Source organism: Budorcas taxicolor, chromosome 9 (genome assembly GCF_023091745.1).
Source record: "Budorcas taxicolor isolate Tak-1 chromosome 9, Takin1.1, whole genome shotgun sequence".
In the NCBI taxonomy this organism is placed as follows: Eukaryota; Metazoa; Chordata; class Mammalia; order Artiodactyla; family Bovidae; genus Budorcas; species Budorcas taxicolor.
In genome coordinates, this window is record NC_068918.1 from 74,640,126 (window position 1) to 74,661,717 (window position 21,592).

General features: G+C 37.9%; 1 protein-coding gene across 1 annotated transcript in view; it reads left to right on the forward strand.

Annotated features, from left to right (window-relative positions):
- GRM1 (glutamate metabotropic receptor 1) overlaps positions 1-21,592 on the forward strand; it is a 432,533-nt gene that overhangs the window by 143,596 nt on the left and 267,345 nt on the right. The window contains exon 2 of the mRNA XM_052645871.1: positions 5,386-5,635. Coding sequence (XP_052501831.1) covers positions 5,386-5,635 — 250 coding nt within the window. The remainder of the gene's footprint in view (positions 1-5,385; positions 5,636-21,592) is intronic.

Consider the following 21,592-nt stretch of genomic DNA (forward strand, 5'->3'; position numbering starts at 1 on the left):
TTAAGAAACTCTCAGCACATTTGAAGTATACAATACATATTATTAGCTATAGATTATTATTATTATTATATATATGTAACTAACTGTATAGTCACCATGCTGTATATTAGATCCTCAGAACTTATTCATAACTGAAATTTTCCATTCTTGACCAACATCTCTCCAGTTTCTCCATTCCCTTACTTCTGGTAACCACTGTTCTACTCTTGCTCTATGAGCTTGACTTTTTTAGATTTCACATATAGGAGAGATCATACAGTATTTGTCTTTTTATGTCTGGCTTATTTCACTTAACATAATGTCCTCTAAGTTCACCAATGTTATTGAAAATGGTGGCCTTTGTTGTTGTTCAGTCACTAAGTTGTGTCCAAATCTTTGTGACCCCATGAACCACAGCTTGCCAGTCCTCCCTGTCCTTTACTATCTCCCAGAGTATGTGCAAACTCATGTCCATTGAGTCTGTGATGCCGTCCAAACATCCAGCCATCACTCCCTTCTCCTTCCCTCAATCTTTCCCAGCATCAGGATCTTTTCCCATGAGTTCGATCTTTGTATCAGGTGGCCAAAGGATTAGAACTTCAGCTTCAGCATCAGTCCATCCAAAATATATTCAAGGTTGATTTCCTTTAGGATTGACTGGTTTGATCTCCTTGCAGTCAAAGGAACTCTCAGGTGTCTTTTCTAGCACCATAGTTTGAAAGCATCAATTGTTTAGTGTTCAGCCTTCTTTATGGTCCAACTCTCACATTCATACATGACTACTGGAAAAATCACAACTTTGACTATAATGGCCTTATCTTCATTTTTTAATGACAAATATTCCATTTTGTGGCTAATATTCCATTTTTATGGCTAATGTTCTATGAATAATATTCTACTCCATGTGTATGTAACATATTATTACTTTTTTTTTAATCCATTCATTCACCCATCAATGGACACTTAGGCTATTTCCATAATCTTGGCTATTTGTGATATTTATTTCATTTTCTTTGTTTATACCCCTAGTAGAGGGATTAGTTCCCTGGTGGCTCAGATGGTAAATAATCCGCCTGCAATGTGGGATACCTGTGTTTGATCCCTGGGTTGGCAAGATCCCCTGGAGAAGGGAATGGCTACCCACTCCAGTATTCTGGCCTGGAGAATTCCATGGACAGAGGAGCCTGGCAGGCTATAATCCATGGGGTTGCAAAGAGTTGGACACCACTGAGCAAACTTTCACTTTCGGAGTGATTTCTGGATCATACAGTAGTTTCATTTTAAAATTATGGGAACTTCATATTGCTTTCCATAATGGCTGTACCAATTTACACCCCTTCCAACAATGGTGACTCCAATGGTAAAAAGTTTGTGTGCAATGCAGGAGACCCAGGTTCGATCCCTGGATCAGGAAGATCCCATGGAGAAGGGCATGGCAACCACTCCAGTGTTCTTTCCTGGAGAATCCCCATGGACAGAGGAGCCTGGCAGGCTACAGCCCCATATGATCGCAGAGCCAGACAGGACTGAAGCGACTTAGTATGCATGAGCAAACAATGTCCAAGGATTCCTTTTTCTCCATACCCTTGCCAACAAGAGGCACTTTCTTTAGGCAGCTTTTCCTGATTCCTAACCTACAGCATCTCTAATAAATATTTACATTCAAGTTTGTCATGTCATTTCTACTAAATAAAGTACTGCAATGTGATTTTAAGTTTCCTGGAGGTGATTTTCTTCCTCTTTTGTATAGTATTTGTATCTAGTACTATCATCAATGTAACAAGTACACATGAGGTAATATTTATGAATGTGATAGTTAAAATATAAAGATTTATAAGGTGCAAGTTATTATTCTTGTTCTTATATTAGAATTACCCTCATAAAATATTGGAGAAGGCAATGGTAACCCACTCAGTACTCTTACCTGGAAATTCCCATGGACAGAGGAGCCTGGTAGGCTGCAGTCCATGGGGTTGTGAAGAGTCAGACACAACTGAGCAACTTCACTTTCACTTTTCACTTTCATGCATTGGGCAAGGATATGGCAACCCCCTCCAGCATTCTTGCCTGGAGAATCCCAGTGACGGAGGAGCCTGGTAGGCTGCCATCTATGGGGTTGCACAGAGTCAGACATGACTGAAGCAACCTAGCAGTAGCAGCGGTATAGAGATATCTAGTTTGGAGTCCCAGCCTTCATAAGAGAAATGAGCAGTTTAAATATGATCTATCACATCATATTCAGCTCTCAATCAATTGGTATAATGAATAACTACCCTCCAAAAAAGAAAATATGAGTAAAGAAATTGAAACAAGTATGTCATAGAAACAATTAAACTATGCCAACATTTTTAAAAAAAATTATAAAAACATACATGTTTAATTGCTTGTTGCTATTAAGTTGGTCAATGAGAATTCTTTCAAAATGTCAAAAAAATAAAAGAGAAACAAGTAGTAACTTAGAAATAAGGTAGACTGTTGCAATTCTAACACAAGCTTCATGCCTATTGGTGAGCCATTTTACTTGGCCTAATTTCCTTGCTGTAGCCTGAAGGGTTTGGATAGAGTACGTCTAAAGCCTTTACTAGACTGAAAACCAAGAATTTTCTTATTTGAATGCATAGAATGTTATTGCTTATTTAGTCTGCTTGTGTTTTGATAAAAGAGTAAAACCATTTTCTGTGATTGGAGTCCAAAGATAGACCCTAGCAGTTGAGTTGCTTCCCTTGTAACACCATCTTATGATGCCTTTTTAGTGCCTTTGGCTGAAAGAGTTGGCTGGTGATGTTTACGTACCTCGTAGATTTCTGAACCTACATTTATTGTGAGTAAGCGGCATCTGACTTCCTTCCTCACACCCTCTGCTGCAGACAGATGAGCCATTCACTTGCCAGCTGCAGTCTTCCCCCTTATTATCAGTCAGTGCCTGTTGTCTAAGCCATGATATGCTTTCAAAGTCCAGAGAGCTGAGGATTTTGTCATGTGTTCAATCTTTCATTTGGGCTTCACTGGACTGTATGAGGCCACTGAAGGTCATTAAAAGAAGAGGCAAAAACTTTAATTTGGTAATTTAGTATTATGGAATAGGAAACAAGAACATTTTCTTTTTAAAAAGACAGGATAATCTTATTAGATTTCAACATTGTCCATGAAAATTTTATAGATATAGAGATTTCAATAGTAAGTTCTTAATGGATAGTATCATTGTTTTAAAGTTCTTTTACTTAACTCTTGCTATATTTTATGCAATAAATGTGATATGTGATATTTACCTTGAAAAAATTTGAAAGCTAATGACAAACTGTCCACTAAAATTTGAACTACTCTTACCAAAAGTGACTGTATTTGTGCCTTGCCAATAATGAATATCATGAATTTTTGAAATTCTGGCAATCTGATAAATAAATAGTATCATGAAAAAAAGCATCTTGTTTTAACTGTACTATCTTCATAATTACTGAGATTCAGTGATCTTTTTCATATACTATTACCCACTTTTACCTATTTTGTTTAGATTGCTTATTTATAATTTTTGCCTTTTCCTCTACTGGGTTGTTACAATAAGTGTTGTTTTACTGTGCATTTAGTGTCTAGAATTATTCTAAATGCTGAGACTACATCATTGAATAAATGAATTATGGCTTATTCAGAACAAGATGTTCTCATGGAACTAGAGGGAAGAGAAAATTAAATAAGAAAAAATTTCAGGTCATGTACAAAAATTAAAAAAAATCAAGGGATATGATCAGTATTAACTGGCAGGTTACTTTGAGCTGAGTACAAAATAAAATGTGAGGTTGAAAAAATTGCTGGAGATGGAATGGTAAAATATGTGTGCTCTGATGATGAGGACCCAAACAGAGACTGGGATGCTTGATATCCACAGTCAGAGATGTTAGAAATGTTTGTGAATACAAGGTTAAATGTGTGAACATGAAAGTAGCTGAGTTACAGGAAATATCACTGGATAGAGGAGGTTGAGAAAATGTGAGGATATGATATTGGGTCATTTACATGGGTATCAAAATCTCTAAACTTGGAGACAGGAGTGGAGGTGCAGAGGAGGGGAGGGGTGGCTAAATTCATCCATGAAATAGAGACGGGGAACTGACATGATGTGATACTTGTCTTTTGTGGCATTTTATTTATTTATTTATTTCTGCACTAGGTCTTCACTGTCGTGCACAGGCTTTCTCTAGTTATGACGAGCATGGGCTACACTCTAGTTGCAGTGCCCGGGCTTCTCATTGCAGTAGCTTCTTTTGTGAAGCACGAGCTCTAGGCTTGTGGGCTTCAGTAGTTGTGGTGCAGGAGCTTAGTTGTCCAGGGCATGTGGAATCTTCTGAAATCAGGGATCAAGCCTGTGTCCCCTGCACTGGCAGGCAGATCCTTAACCACTGGACCACCAGGAAGAAGTCCTGATACTTGTTTTATTTCACTGATTTCTATTTCTTACTTTTAAAGTATATTTTATGATAATAATATTGAAATCGAAGCATAAGACCAAATCTCCTGTAATTCTTTCTCTTTATCAGAGGATGTTGATAAAGTGAAAGAATTTTATGATTGATCCCTGTAGCAGCTTTGATTGAGCCCTGTAGCAAGTTTTTATCTGTGTATTCCAGCCTGGCCAGGTGCTCCATTTGCTTGATTTACTCACTCTTCATGGAAATGTGGCAGGACTTGCTATCAGCTTGAATGTCTGCTCTTAACCTGGCAGCCAGATGAAGCAAGTCCTCAACTGAACAAGTCTCATTGTGCCCGCTGACCTATCCCTACGTGCTGACCTCTCCCATATTGCTAAAATCTGGGACAGCCACTAGTGATGATGGCTGTAAAACAGGACAGCATCTTTTATGTCTCAAAACCATTTTCACTGTGGACACCCAAGTTACTAATTTTCTATTTCTTTCAGAGTTGATTGATTCAGTTCAGTTCAGTTCAGTTCAGTCACTCAGTCTTGTCTGACTCTTTGTGACCCCATGAATCTCAGCAGGCCAGGCCTCCCTGTCAATTACCATCTCCCGGAGTTCACTCAGACTCACTGTCCTTCGAGTCCATGATGCTATCCAGCCATCTCATTCTGGGTGGTCCCCTTCTCCTCCTGCCCCCAATCTCTCCCAGCATCAGAGTCTTTTCCAATGAGTCAACTCTTCTCATGAGGTGTCCAAAGTACTGGAGCTTCAGCTTTAGCATCATTCCTTCCAAAGAAATCCCAGGGTTGATAGTTTGATTACATTTGATTATTTTATTTACTCCATCCAGATCTTCCTTCAGTCCCAGCTATATTTTCAAATTACTTGGCAAGTCTGTTCTCTCTGTTCTCTGGGACTAATTAGTCTTTGTTCTAGCTTGTGAGTGCTGTCCTTGTCAGGTTGTCTTGAACATCTGCTGATTGTTTCTGGACAGGGAATTATGGGGAGAGCGGAATGGATGCTTTCAAAGAGCTGGCCGCCCAGGAAGGCCTCTGCATCGCCCACTCAGACAAAATCTACAGCAATGCTGGGGAGAAGAGCTTTGACCGACTCCTGCGCAAGCTCCGAGAACGGCTTCCCAAGGCCAGAGTGGTGGTGTGCTTCTGCGAAGGGATGACTGTCCGGGGCCTCCTGAGCGCCATGCGGCGCCTTGGCGTCGTGGGCGAGTTCTCACTCATCGGAAGGTAAATTTCTGTCTCTTTCTCCCTTTCTTTCTCTCTCTCTCTCTCACACACACTTTGCCACACATGTACTTGCTCTCATTAAACTGAACTCCCTGACTCCAAAACAGTGAGACGTACTTTGGTCCTGAATCTCACTGAGAGTGGGGCTATTGCCATTTTCAGGATAAAGAAGAGCAGAGCAGTGGATGACAAGATGATGAGATTGTTTCAGAAAAAAGCGGGAAATTGTTGCTAGAATGTTTTGTCCTAGTGAATTGTTCTTTTCATTTGCTTCTGGGCTTCTACCTCTCCCCCTCCCCAAACCACACGAATGCTTTTGTCTTATATTCCTAAGCATAGATGTCTTAATGAGGTCTTGGTGGATGAAGGGTAGTAGTGAAGATGGAAATATATATTCAGGTCTGAAATGTAAAAGACTAGCTGAATGCAGGTGTGGACATGCAGCCAACCTCTGGTACTTGGTCATATAATCTCTTAAATTAATGGGATGGCAAATAGTGATGCTGTCAGCCTGTGATTTCTGGAATTGCAGGTTGTGGGTTCCTAAGTCTGTGTTCTTTCTATACCATGTGTACTTGTGTGGGAATAGATTTTAAGTATCATCATATTTTTCATAGGATCTTTGACCTAACAGGTATCTTGTTTAATTTGCCTTTTTCTAATATGAATACATGATGGAACTGATAAATTTTTCCAAGGAACCTACTAAACGTACCAGAATGAAAGCTTCCACTGATCTCTGACTCTGTCCCACTCATTTTTTTCCAGATCTGTCTTTCTCCTCCATCTTCTCTTCTGGCTAGAGTACAATCTTTTCTCACCTGCCAAAGTGCCTTAACCACTGACCCCCTTCTCTAGGAAAGTGGGCAGCAGTGGTGTGGACACTCACCCAGGACCTTTTCCTTCTGACCTGCCCTTGTGATGAAATGCTAGTAAAACCAACCTCACTATCATCTGGAGCTAGACACAGAGAGCCCATTAAAGACTTTTGAGTAGAAGGTAGGACAGAAACACAATTAAATGAATAAAGAAACAAAGAAATGATCTCTAGGCATGAAGAACTACGAAGTCAAGGTCAAAGTATAATTCAAGATTAAAAAAATGATTGAATTTGGGTGAAATTGGCACACTGCCGCAGAGTGTCTTTTTGGCTTTTTTGACATGATGCAGTTGTGTGAAGCTATTTAAGAAGGCATCTCTAAAGAAGGAGTGTTTAAAGAAGGAATGTTACTTCCTTTATGAGTGAAAAAGAACGTAAACAGCATTGTTGAAATGTTACATGGAATAACATTCTTAATATATGCACCAGGACAGATGGCATATAGATATTTAATTTTTTTAATTGATTTTTAAAGTGACTGCTTTTATGAAGGGTGCTGGTTTTTCTAAAAAATTCTCATGTTTACCATATTCAAAAGAAGAAAAGTCTATTTTGCTGGATTCATTCTGTTTAATATCTCCAAAGAGAAGCTCACTACCTGGATTCTGGAGATCTTGAGCAGAATGTAGCAAATATGTGAGCTTTGGGGGGTATAAAGACTACCTAGTGATGAAATGTTTACTAAATTCTGTATTGAGTAATTGGAGTGTATAGAGTTCATCCCCTTATCTCTCTGAGTCTTGCTTACCTGCTAATAATGGAACTGAGTCCATATAGGTACTTGAGTCTCACATGTGCTTCCTCCTGATGAGGTCACCTGCCTGGGATATCTACTTCTTTTACTCCTCTCTTTCTCTGCCTCACCTCTTCTGGGTTCTACTGATGTATCCTAGAGATACTGTAATCACAATGAGCACCTGTGCTTCTAAGGACAGGTACTGTACAATAGTCACTCTCAGTAAAGCTTGGAATGCTGGAGATGTCAAAGCTATGGCACACAGTGCTTTTTTGATTTTCTGGGCTGTATACCATAAGGGTCTATCAAAATGGCTTTTACTTTCATATGTTAGAGAATTTGGTGGAAAACAGCCTTTTTCCATTCTTTGTTCATAGCTCTCTCCCTTCCTTGGGAGACATGTGAATCCAGATATGAATCCAAAGGGAGCTGAGCTGGCCATAAAGACAAGAAGTAACACTATGGCATACCTAATTAGCCTTTCCTTCAGAAGCCTGATTCTCCCAATTCCTGTATGATGAGTTTTAACTCAAACACTCCCCTGTTCCTCATGCCAATGACATTTGATCAGCTTGGTTCCCTAGTTTTGGTAGACATGTCTAGAAGGGTTCCAGTTTAACACCAAGTTGCAACTTCTAGCTACATTTTAATGCTGTCAAATATATCTCCTTCCCATATAAGGGGCTTTAACTTACCAAATAATAAACTCCTCTGAGGTCAGGAGTCACTATTTAGTTTCTTTCACAATACATGTCTAATTCTAGATGCTGCTGATTTCAGAGAAGACATTGTGTAGATGGCCATGGACCTCTTTTCATAGAGATGAAAATAAGTAAATCATGGTGTTGCTGCTGTTAAGTCACTTCAGTCGTATCCGACTCTGTGTGACCCCGTAGACAGCAGCCCACCAGGCTCCCCCATCCCTGGGATTCTCCAGGCAAGAACACTGGAGTGAGTTGCCATTTCCTTCTACAATGCATGAAAGTGAAAAGTGAAAGGGAAGTCACTCAGTCGTGTCCAACTCTTCGCGACCCCATGGACTGCAGCCTACCAGGCTCCTCCGTCCATGGGACTTTCCAGGCAAGAGTACTGGAGTGGGGTGCCATCGCCTTCTCCGTCAGAGAAGCTAGGTAAGTGAATTAATACAGGATGTTTGTGGTGCAAGGGACCGACACTCAGGAGGGAGAACTTGGCCCAGAAAGGCTTTCTGAAGGAAAGAGACCTGAAAAATTAGGACTCAGCCTGGTGAAGGACTCTGGGAAAGGTGTCCCTGGCAGATGAGAAGAGAAGGAGACAGCAAGAGAGGGAGCCAGGAGGAAGGAAATTGAAGTCGCTCAGTCATGTCCAACTCTTTGCGACCCCATGGACTGTAGCCTACTATGGTGTAGACTGCAGCAAAATGCATTTAGTTAAGAAAAAAATAATAGAAATTCCTGAATGGAGATTTGTGTTCCTTTGCCAACACTTCACATCCAACACAGAAAGAAATATTGTTTGTGCTACAGTCAAAACATATCCAGACTTTGATGACTTAATACCATTCTTTCTGTTACCATCCTAGTCCAAGCCAACATCATCTCTCCCTTGGTTTTTTGTAAAAACCTACTAATTGATCCTTGCCCCTTCCCACCTCTATTCTGTTTGTTGTTGTTTTAATATAAATTAATTTATTTTAATTGGAGGTTATTACTTTACAATATTGTATTGGTTTTGCCATACATCAACATGAATCTGCCACAGGTATACACATGTTCCCCATCCTGAACCCCCCTCCCTCCTCCCTCCCTGTACCATCCCTATGGGTTGTGGGGTTTTTTTAAAAAAATTTAAGTCAGGTAACGTCTTTTAATCTTACATGCTCAATGCCTGAAAATGGCTTTTCATTTTTCTCATAACAAAGTCCTTGCAATGGCCTTCAAAGTCTACATTCTGTCACCGGGACTTAGTTCTTTATAATGGACTAATAAACCATCATGACAAATAGAATTTTAGAAAGTTCTCAGAGATCTTAAAAATCCTGTATTTAATGAATATATGTAGTCAAAAAGCAAAACAAAATATGAGCTGAGAGTTCTAGCTCAGCCACAGAGTAATCATGTGATCTTGTCATTTTTTGTCTCTGACTGTCTTTTTTCTTTATAAAAATTAATGACTTGACCCAGAGGGATGGTACGGGGAGGGAGGAGGGAAGGGTGTTCAAGATAGGGAACACATGTATACCTGTGGCGGATTCATGTTGATGTATGGCAAAACCAATACAATATTGTAAAGTAATCAACCTCCAATTAAAATAAATAAATTTATATTTAAAACAAAATTAATGACTTGGCTCCAGATCATCTTTAAATATTTTTCCAGTTCTGGAATTTATAATATATTAAGAACATATGACTGAACTATGTTCAAAAATAATGTATTTATAGATTCATTTTTTCTAAAGTTATTCATGAATTTAGGTTAATCAATATATACCCTTTTTGCCAGTCACCGTGTAAAAACCTGGAGAATTTGTTGAATAGAACTGCTTAGAATTAGTGTCTTAATTTGTGGTCATGGAATGTAGCCAGCATATCCACGTAAAAATCAAACCTTTGACTTTGGACAAATTGGAATAATATTCTTATCAAGTAAGTTAACTAACCATAGTCAAGTTAATTATCGGACGAAAGAATCATTCTTTCTTGATTCTTGAAACTACCTCCTTCAAGATGCTTCTCAAATTGTGCAGAGCATATCTATAATTATATTTTAATTGTGATGGTGATGATGATGGTGATGGTGATGATGATAATGGTGATAACATTTGTTTAGAACTCACTGTATGCCAGGCACTGTTCTAAGCACTTTGTATGTGTTCAATGCTCAGTTGCTCAGTCATGTTCGACTCTTTGTGACCCCATGGACTGTAGCCTGCCAAGACTCCTCTGTCCATGGAAATTTCCAGCAAAAATACTGGACTGGGTTGCCATTTCCTTCTCCAGGGTGTGTTCTGTGAGCCGAGGATCAAACACACATCCCTTGTATCTCCTGCATTGGCAGGTGGATTCTTTACCACTGTTCCACCTGGGAAGCCCCTGTAAGCACTTTATATACATAAACTTATTTGTCATAACAATCTGATAAAATAGGTACTGATATCATTTGTTTTATTTTATTATTATTTTTTTCTTTCTTTTTAGATTTTTTTACTTTACAATACTGTATTGGTTTTGCCATACATTGACCTGAATCCACCACAGGTGTACATGAGTTCCCAACCCTGAACCCCCCTCCTACCTCCCTCCCCATATCATCTCTCTGGTTCATCCCAGTGCACCAGCCCCAAGCATCCTGTATCCTGTATCGAACCTAGACTAGCGATTGTTTCTTACATGATAGTATACATGTTTCAATGCCATTCTTCCAAATGATCCCACCCTCGCCCTCTCCCACAGAGTCCAAAAGTCTGTTCTTTACATCTGTGTCTTTTTTGCTGTCTCGCATACAGGGTTATCATTACCATCTTTTTAATGTATGGAGATGTAAAGAACTTGTCAAAAAGTGTTGTAGTTGGGATGTAAAACTAGATAATGTGACTACAGAATTCATTCATTAAGTTATATTGTGTGATTGTTTTATTAGCTTTTGGTTTTAGTTTTTTTTTTTTTTCAGTTTGTTCTCTCTTTTAGAGATTTATTTCATTGTTTAGAGCCACCTTATTTAGGAAAATAAACTGAGGTATCTCTGATGATAAATTTTTTTATATTTCTAATTATTTGAATCCTTTTTATTTCTCTCTTAGTGTTAAATGTTTTACATGATATTTCAAAAAGGGGGCCCTTATTTTCAAGCTCATTATCTTTAACATAAGACTCCACAATATAATTCTCTATTTGCATATCAGTCTTTATCTATGGAACTTGTTATTGTTAAAAAAAAAATGACACAAAAAGAGTCAGACATGAATTAGCGACTAAAACACCAAAACAAAGTCTCTAAATTGTGTTTGACTCTTTTGTGTCCCCATGGATTATAGTCTTCCAGGCTCTTCTGTCAATGGGATTTACCATGTAAGAATACTAGAGTGGGTTGCCATTTCTTTCTCCAGGGTATCTTCCCAACCCAGGGATCAAACCCATGTCTCCTGCATTGGTGTGTGGATTCTTTACCACTAAGCCAACAGGGATGCCCATCTATGGAACTATACCTATGTAAAACCTGATTTGGAATAAGTAGGTAATAATTCTTTGAAATCCTGTTATAATTATTAAAATTCTAAAAATTAAGCAAAGATTTGTTCTAATTCCTATATTGTTCTTTTATTTGAAGAAAGTGAAAATAAGCATGGTTTATTTGTGTAAATACATAAAAATATCTACCATTTATTGAAGGTTTGGTATGTACTAAACTAATAATAAATGATATATCCAGTATTAACAACCTGAAAGGTTGATTTGCAAGATAAAGAAGTTAAACAATTACCCCAATTACTAAATTAATAAGTTGTTGTTGTTGTTGTTGCTGTTCCATAGCTAATTTGTGTCTGACTCTTAGCAGCCCAGTGGACTGCAGTGAACCAGGCTTCCGTGTCCTTCACTGTCTCTTGGCATTTGCTCAAACTCATGTCCATTGAGTTGGTGATGCCATTCAATCATCTAATTCTCTGTTACTCCCTACTTCTCCTGCCCTGAATCTTTTTCAGCATCAGGATCTTTTCCAAAGAGTCAGCTCTTCACATCAGGTGGCCAATGGATTGGAGCTTCAGCTTCAGCATCAGGCATTCCAGTGAATATTCAGAGTTGATTTCCTTTGCTATTGATTGGTTTGATCTCTTTACCATCTAAGGGACTCTCAAGAGTCTTCTCCAAACCAGAATTTTGAAAGCATCCATTCTTTGGCACTCAGCCTTCTTTATGGTCCAACTTTCACACCTGTACATGACTGCTGGAAAAGCCATATCTTTGACTATATGGACCTTTTTTGGCAAAGTGGTGTTTCTGCTTTTTAATACACTGTCTAGGTTGGTCATAGCTTTTCTTCTATGGAGCAATCATCTTTTAACTTCATGGCTACAGACAACATCTTCAGTGATTTTGGAGCCCAAGAAAATGAAGTCTCTCACTGTTGCCATTGTTTCCCCATCTATTTGCCATGAAATGATGAGAGCAGATGCCATGATCTTCATTTTTTGAATATTGAGTTTTAAGTCAGCTTTTTCACCCTCTTTTTAAAATTTTATCAAGAGGCACTTTAGTTCCTCATCGCTTTAAAGAGGTATCATCTGTGTGTCTGAGGTTGTTATTTCTCCTGGCAATCTTGATTCCAGTTTGTGAGTCATCCAGCCCAGCATTTCGCATGATGTAATCTGCATAGAAGTTAAATAAGCAGGGTGACAATATATAGTCTTGTCATAGTTCTTTCCTAATTTTGAACCAATCGATTGTTCCATGTTCAGTTCTAACTGTTGCTTCTTGTCCTGCCTACAGGTTTCTCAGGATACAGTTAAGGTGGTCTGGTATTCCCATCTGTTTAAGAATTTTCCACAGCTTGTGATCCACACAATCAAAGGCTTTAGCATAGTCAATGAAGTAAAAATAGATGTTTTCTTGGGTTCCTTTGACTTTTCTATGATCTAACTGATGTTGAAAGTTTAATCTCTGGTTCCTCTGCCTTTTCTATATCCAGCTTGTATGTCTGGAAGTTCTCAGTTCAGTTACTACTAAGCCTTGCTTGAAGGATTTTGAGCATTACCTTGTTAGCATGTGAAATGAATGTAATTGTACGGTAATTTGAACATTCTTTGACATTGCCTTTCTTTGGGATTGGAATGAAAACTGACCTTTTCCAGTCCCATGACCACTGCTGAAAGAGTTTTCCAAATTTGCTGGCATATTGAGTGCAGCACTTTCACAGCATCATCTTTTAGGATTTGAAATAGATCAGCTAGAATTCCATCACCTCCATTAGTTTTGTTTATAGTAATGCCCTCTAAGGCCCACTTGACTTCACACTCCAAGATGTCTGGCTCTAGATAGCTGACCACGCCATTGCGGTTGTCTGGGTCATTAAGACCTTTTTGGTGTAGTTCTTCTGTGTATTTTTGTCACATCTCTTCTGCTTCTGTTAGGTCCTTGACATTTCTGTCCTTTATTGTGCCCATCACTGCATGAAATATTCCCTGGTATCTCTAATTTTCTTGAAGAGATCTCTAGTCTTTCCCATTCTCTTGCTTTCCTCTATTTCTTTGCATTGTTCACTTAAGAAGGCTTTATTATCTCTCCTTGCTATTCTTTGGAACTCTGCATTCATTTGGGTATATCTTTCCCTTTATCCTTTGCCTTTCACTTTTCTTCTTTTTTCAGCTACTTATAAGGCCTCCTCAGACAATCATTTTGCCTTCTTGCATTTCTCTTTCTTGGGGATTATTTTGGTCACCACCTCCTATACAATGTTATGAACCTCCATCTATTGTTCTTCAGGTACTCTCTTTATCAGATCTAATCCCTTGAATCTATTCATCACTCCCACTGTATAATCATAAAGGACTTGATTAGGTCATATCTGAATAATCTAAGCTGTGATTTTTGTGTTCTGGCAGAAGTTGAGCACATGTCCTTCTACTCCATCATTTTGATCAGGCAAAATTCAAATTACCTACTATACCCTAGCATCATATAGATATACAAATATCAAAGTGTAACCTCTTTAATGATAAGAATCAGAAATGACTGAGTGATTCACACGCAAATACGTAATGGTAGGAACCAGATTTTATATATATATATATATATATATATATATTTTTTTTTTCCCCCTTATCAAGCCAAGTACAATGTTTTGATATATTCATTGTTTAGGAACTATGTCAGAAAGCTTGGAGTGTTGTGGTGAGATAGGATAACTTCGTGTGTGGTCCTGAGTTCTCTTTCATATTCCACGATCAGTAAGTTTTACCTAGTGTGGTAAGGGCTGATGTTCTTCAATCAGCCTCTGTTTCTATAATTCGTCTGTAAAGTTGGGTCTAATATTTGCTTACCTCTCAGGTTGTTGTATTTGTCTATTCACAAAATGCTTATTTGTTTTAAACCAAAACTGAGTGTCAGTAGTATGTCTGTCAGCGACACAGTCTTTCCTGAGGTTGAAGAAGAGATTTCTGGCTTTCATCCTATTCCTAGTGTTGGCATTCTCCTTGGCACCTACCCTGGCTTCTTCCTCTTGGGAAGCCCTTCTAGTAGATTTACATTCTACCTTTTTAGGAGTCTCTGTTTAGACGTACTTAGGTATGACATATTTATTTATGTATTTCCTAGACCCTTCTAGTTAGTGGATTCTGACATCTTATTTCTACACTGTAAGCAACAGTTCAGTTCAGTTCAATTCAGTCGCTCAGTCGTGTCTGACTCTTTGCGACCCCATGAATCGCAGCACGCCAGGCCTCCCTGTCCATCACCAACTCCCGGAGTTCACTCAGACTCGTGTCCATCGAGTCAGTGATGCCATCCAGCCATCGCATCCTCGGTCGTCCCCTTCTCCTCCTGCCCCCAATCCCTCCCAGCAACAGTCTTTTCCAGTGAGTGAACTCTTCGCATGAGGTGGCCAAAGTACTGGAGTTTCAGCTTTAGCATCATTCCTTCCAAAGAAATCCCAGGGTTGATCTCCTTCAAAATGGACTGGTTGGATCTCCTTGCAGTCCAAGGGACTCTGAAGAGTCTTCTCCAACACCACAGTTAAAAAGCATCAATTCTTCGGCGCTCAGCCTTCTTCACAGTCCAACTCTCACATCCATACATGACCACAGGAAAAACCATAGCCTTGACTAGATGGACCTTAGTCGGCAAAGTAATGTCTCTGCTTTTGAACATACTATCTAGGTTGGTCATAACTTTTCATCCAAGGAGTAAGCGTCTTTTAATTTCATGGCTGCAGTCACCATCTGCAGTGATTTTGGAGCCCCCCAAAATGAAGTCTGACACTGTTTCCACTGTTTCCCTATCTATTTCCCATGAAGTGATGGGACTGGATGCCATGATCTTTGTTTTCTGAATGTTGAGCTTTAAGCCAACTTTTTCACTCTCCTCTTTCACTTTCATCAAGAGGCTTTTTAGTTCCTCTTCACTTTCTGCCATAAGGGTGGTGTCATCTGCATATCTGAGGTGATTGATATTTCTCCCGGTAATCTTGATTCAGCTTGTGTTTCTTCCAGTCCAGCGTTTCTCATGATGTACTCTGCATATAAGTTAAATAAGCAGGTTGACAATATATAGCCTTGACATACTCCTTTTCCTATTTGGAACCTGCATCCAATAAAGATAATTAGGTCAATAACCTTCCGTTTCATCCCTTCTCTCTATTATATCTTGATCAGGCAATTTATAGTATGTGGTCCTTAATTTCAAGGGCCTGTTCCTTTCTTGGGTATTCTCTGGTGGCTCAGATGGTAAAGAATCTGTCTATAATGTGGGAGAGCCTGGTTCAATCCCTGGCTCGGGAGGATCCCCTGAAGAAGGGAGTGCCTACCCATTCCAGTATTCTTGCCTGGAGAATTCCATGGGCAGAGGAACCTGGTGGGCTACAGTCTATGGGGTCACAAAGAATTGTCCACACTGAGCAACTAACACACTCACACTTTCATCTTTCACTTCTTTTTCACATCCCTTTCTTATTGGTGTGTACTGTTTTACCTGTCATCTCTCCCACCTTTGTAATCTTCTCATTCACTAGATTCACTTTCTCTTATCTGTCACTAAAGAGAAATCCTCCAAATCCCCAATCATCTAAAATCTAATCTGTGAAAACACTAACACCACAATGTATGAGCTGAAAGCATAAGAAACAGTCTTAGACACATTTTTAAAATATGACTGGAATGGAGCAATTACTTTATCTGGAAAGAAGCCTACAGTTTCATTTTAAAACAAAGGAAAAAAAAAGAAAAAAAAATAAAACAAAGGCAATATTTGTTTTTTACAGTGTATTTTTTTTTTTTAGTCTTTTTTTCTAGAACCTAAACGCACATTTAGAAGAGTGACCTCTATACCCTTGAAGTATAAGATGACATACCATGGTATTATGCTCCACACACTTAAATTTTTAATGAAAAATTATTTACTTTAGATCCCATCTTCCCATTATGAAAAAAATGGGGAAATATCTAAAGTGTGCAGCCTTCAGGCAAAATTGTAAAGGTTATGTGTTTTAAGTAAATGTGGACTTCCAGTGAAGTGTGACATCCCTCAAAATGGATTATAATTAGAAAGCGGCCAAAACTGATGAGCATCTTCTGACGCATAACGGTCACAACTTAAAGATTCATAAGCTGGCCTTCTCTAGGATCCCAAGGGCAGAAAATGATCACTAACCTGCTGACAGACTGTCCTTTCCTTGAAACACTCCTTCTCCAAAGGCAGATTAATGGGAGCTTTGTGGAAGATTACACTGTTAGAAAAAGACCATGAGAAATGTGTGCTAAGAAAGAGATTTACAGTACTCTGGAGAATAAGCATCATTTATAGGATACTGACAGTTATTTAGAGCACAGACCTCAGCCTTGGAAACGCTCAGGATTTCCACAAAATTGGGGACAGTTAATAATTATTCACACTTCCTTTATATCAATGCTTATTTCTGTGTTTCAGATAACGCACACCAGAAAACTGAAAGACTCTACTCTCATAGTCTCTATTTGCCTAGAAGATATTAAAAATACTGAAGGAAAGGGTTTTAAGTGCCTTTTGTATCATAAGGCACTGGCTCAAATTTGAATGAATGAAAAACGATGTCGTTAATGATTTACCCAAGTTTGTGTTTGAGGCTGATTGAAGACTACAGGGGATTTATCTTAATACATTTTTGTAGTTTCCATGGCAGTTAATTCTCAATCTGGCTGTACATCAGACTCATCAGGGCCTCTTAAAAATACGGATTCTTGGATCTCACCCCACATCATTAGTAGAATTTCTTGGTGAAGACATTTGAATCTTCTTTTTTTCAAAAGGACTCAAGATGAGTTAAATTTCAGAACCACAACTATGTGATGCCTGCATCAGGGTTTTGCACTTAGGTGATGTTCACTATGAATGAATCACTTACTAGATATATATTAAAGGGAAGATGAAGTGAAAAATTTAATTCCACTACCTATCAGTCCACCATTTCAGTCCCAGGTGGTTTTTTATTTATTTATTTTTTGATTGTATTTTGCTTTACCTTGAAATTTATTTACTTTCATAAGTTTCTTTTAAAAGTAAAGATACATCTGAAAATAGTATATAATAGTAGTGTTAGTAGTAGTAGTAATAGCAGTAGTAGCAGTAATAGTAATAAATACTCTTTGCAACTCTGCTTATTTCCTGTGTTTCTGTCTCCTCTTGATGCCCATACTGGCCTATTGAACTGCCCCTGAAAACACTGCCATGTCCCAATTCTCAGACTAATCAATATGTAGGATAGGAAGTATGTAAACATGTGGCAAATTTAACCTCAGCCTTCTCCAAGTCTGGGGTTGCCCATAGCAGACCAATTGATCCTCGAACAACATCGGTTTGAACTGCATAGATTTACTCTTACATGGTTATTTTTCCGAGTATTAAATATTACAAGTCCTACATGGTTGATGGTTGATTGAATCTGAAGTTGGGGAGGAAACACAGATATGGAATACTGCTACAGGTATACGTTATAAGTGGATTGACCTACACATTGTTCAAGGGTCAACAGTAATATTCTTTGGTATGAATATGCTTCAATTTGCTTATCCATTCTCCTATTGGTGGGCATTTGGATTATTTTCAGGTTTGACTACAATGAATATAACTCTATTCCCTCTTAATTCTTTTTGTCCTATTACTGTTATACATACTACATATATATGTGTAAAAAAAATCCAGTAAGACATTATTATAATTATTAATTTATACAATTTATATTTATTTAAGAAGCTAATAAAGCAGAGTAAGTATATATTTATAAATTCATATATTTACCATCCTTTGTGCTGTTTCTGATTCTCTACATCTTTTTTCCCTGTGGATAAAATTTTCCATCTGGTATCATTTCCTGGCCCTGATATAAATTTGCTACCACCCACAGCTTTTGTGCTGTTATCAATATACTACATTTCTGTATGTATAGGCCCCCATATATAATTATATGCATATTGTTTTATACAATCACTTTTAAAATCATTTAAGGATATATAAAAGAAAAGATGTGCTTATACTGTTTTATTTTTATAATTATTTAACTGTATTTACTTGTGCTGTGTGTGTCTGTGTGTGTCTGTGTGTATGAATTTTTTTTTTGATGAACTTATTTTTTTTTAATTTTTATTTTTACCATATTTTACTTTACAATACTGTATTGGTTTTGCCATACATTGACATGAATCCGCCACGGGTGTACATGAGTTTCCAACCCTGAACCCCTCTCCCACCTCCCACCCCATATCATCTCTCTGGATCATCCCCGTGCACCAGCCCCAAGCATCCCGTATCCTGTATCGAACATAGACTGGCAATTCGTTTCTTACATGATAGGATACATGTTTCAATGCCATTCTCCCTAATCATTCCACCTTCTCCCTCTCCCTCAGAGTCCAAAAGTCCATTTTATACATCTGTGTCTCTTTTGCTGTCTTGCATAAAGGGTTATCCTTACCATCTTTCTAAATTCCATATATATGTGTTAGTATACAGTATTGGTGTTTTTCTTTCTGGCTTACTTCACTCTGTATAGTCGGCTCCAGTTTCATCCACCTCATTAGAACTGATTCAAATGTATTCTTTTTAATGGCTGAGTAATACTCCATTGTGTATATGTACCTTCATCTGGGGTAACTTGCTTTCAGCTTGAAGAATTTTCTTTAGGATTTTATTTTATTCTTTTGTAAGGTGGCCCTGCTAGAAATAAATTCATTCAGTATTTCTTTATCTGAGAATATCTTTATTTCACCTTCATTTTTGAGAAACAATTTTGCTGGAGTCTTAGTTAATAGCTTTTTATTTCAGCACTTAAAAAATTGTTTTTATTGAAGGATAATTGCTTAACAGAATTTCGTTGTTTTCTGTCGAACCTCAACCTGAATCAGCCATAGGTATACATATATCCCTCCTTTTGAAGCTTCCCCCGCATCTCCCTCAGCACTTTGACTATTTCAGCACTTTGACTATGTCATTCAAGTGCCTTCTGGCCACCTTTGGCCAGATCATGAGATCATTTCTTAATTAGGTGAAATTCAATTGCATGTAATGAGTTGTTTTTCTCTTGCCACTTTCAAGATGTTCTTTTTCTTGATTTTCACAGCGTTAACTATAAAGTACCTGAGTGTGGATCTTTTTGTATTTATCCTACTTGGAATTCATTTTTGCCTCTATTGATAAAAGGTTGTCAATAAATCTGGAGAGTTTCCAGACAATTTTTCTTTGAATATTTTTTTCTGTTCCATTTCCTTTCCCCACTTCTTTTGGTACTCCTATTACATGTATGCTATAAGATACATAGCATACAAAGGGTTTTATATTTCTCTGAGGCTGTGTTCATTTTTAAAAATTCTATTTCCTATCTTTTTGAATTGTATAATTATTGATATATCTTCAGGTTCAACTATTCTTTCTTTTTGAAGTTCAAACCTACCATTGAGTTCTTCATTTATTGTACTTTTCAACTCTAGAATTTCTTCTTGATTCTTCTATAATGTCTATATTTTTAATGACATTTGGTTAGGCATTTATTTCTTTAAGCATGATTTCCTTAGTTCTTTGAATATATTTATAAAAGATACTTTGAAGGCTTTGTTATAGCTGACATCTGGTCTATTTCCCAGACAATTTTAGTTGCTTGCTTTTTAAAAAGTATGTATGAGTCACACTTTGCCCTTTTTTTTTTTTTTTTTTAGTATAGCACAAGATTTTTTTTTTTTTTCTATTGTTGAAAACCACACGTTTTAGGTAATATATTGTAACAACTCTGTATACTGATTCTCCTATCCCCTCCCTGGAGATTGTTTTTGTTGTTTGTGCTTTTATTTGTTTTGTACCTTGGCTAGACTATTTTAGTGAAGCCTATTTCCCTCAGTGTGAAGTGTTTGATTTTGTTTCTCAGAGGATGCATGTAATCTTGGGTGTGCACTTACTCACTTTGGGGTGACAGTGGTTTAATCAAGATGTCATTGACTGTCTCTTTTCCTGGTCTCTCTGTTAAACTGTGTATCTCATTTGTTATTATACTCAAATTTAGGCTTCATTAATTACTGACCAAATGCTCTATTGTTCTAAACAATGTCTGGGAGGTTACCTTCTCCATAATCGGATTCAATTACATTTGGACAGGAGTAATTTTGAGGCTAATCTTTGGTTTGTTCTGAGGAGAGGAGGTGATCAGATTAGAAGTAGGACTGTTTCGGTGTGATAATTCTTCTTAGTGGCAAACCCTTAACCATTGTAGCATCCAGAGTTGTCACAACCACACCTAAAATGTGTGGTTTTCAACAACAAGAGAACCCTGCCCACTTTTATTTAATTTTGATAGATAGCAAAATAATTAAGCCTTACCTATTTCAGAGAGTAAAAATAAATAAATTCTCACTGTTCAATTATTCTAGGGATTTAGCTATAAGGGTTGATACTTACATGAAAGAAATTTGCATTTTTTTCCCTGAGATACTTACCCAGAGCCCTTATTATAGGTATAGTCTATGTCAAGGATGTTCACATATTTGCAGGATTTGGCTCCTTATTTTTTATCTGACATCATTTAGAAATGAGCCTGTTATAAACATTCCTTTTACTAATTTTTTTTAATTTTTATTTTTACTTTATTTTACTTTACAATACTGTATTGGTTTTGCCATACATTGACATGAATCCACCACGGGTGTACATGCAATCCCAAACTTGAACCCCCCTCCCACCTCCCTCCCCACAACATCCTTCTGGGTCATCCCCGTGCACCAGCCCCAAGCATGCTATATCCTGCATCGGACATAGACTGGTGATTCGATTCTTACATGATAGTATACATGTTTCAATGCCATTCTCCCAAATCATCCCACCCTCTCCCTCTCCCTCTGAGTCCAAAAGTCCACTATACACATCTGTGTCTTTTTTGCTGTCTTGCATACGGGGTCATCATTGCCATCTTTCTAAATTCCATATATATGTGTTAGTATACTGTATTGGTGTTTTTCTTTCTGGCTTACTTTACTCTGTATAATCGGCTCCAGTTTCATCCTCTTATCAGAACTGATTCAAATGTATTCTTTTTAACAGCTGAGTAATACTCCATTGTGTATATGTACCACAGCTTTCTTATCCATTCATCTGCTGATGGACATCTAGGTTGTTTCGAACTGCCATATGACCCAGCA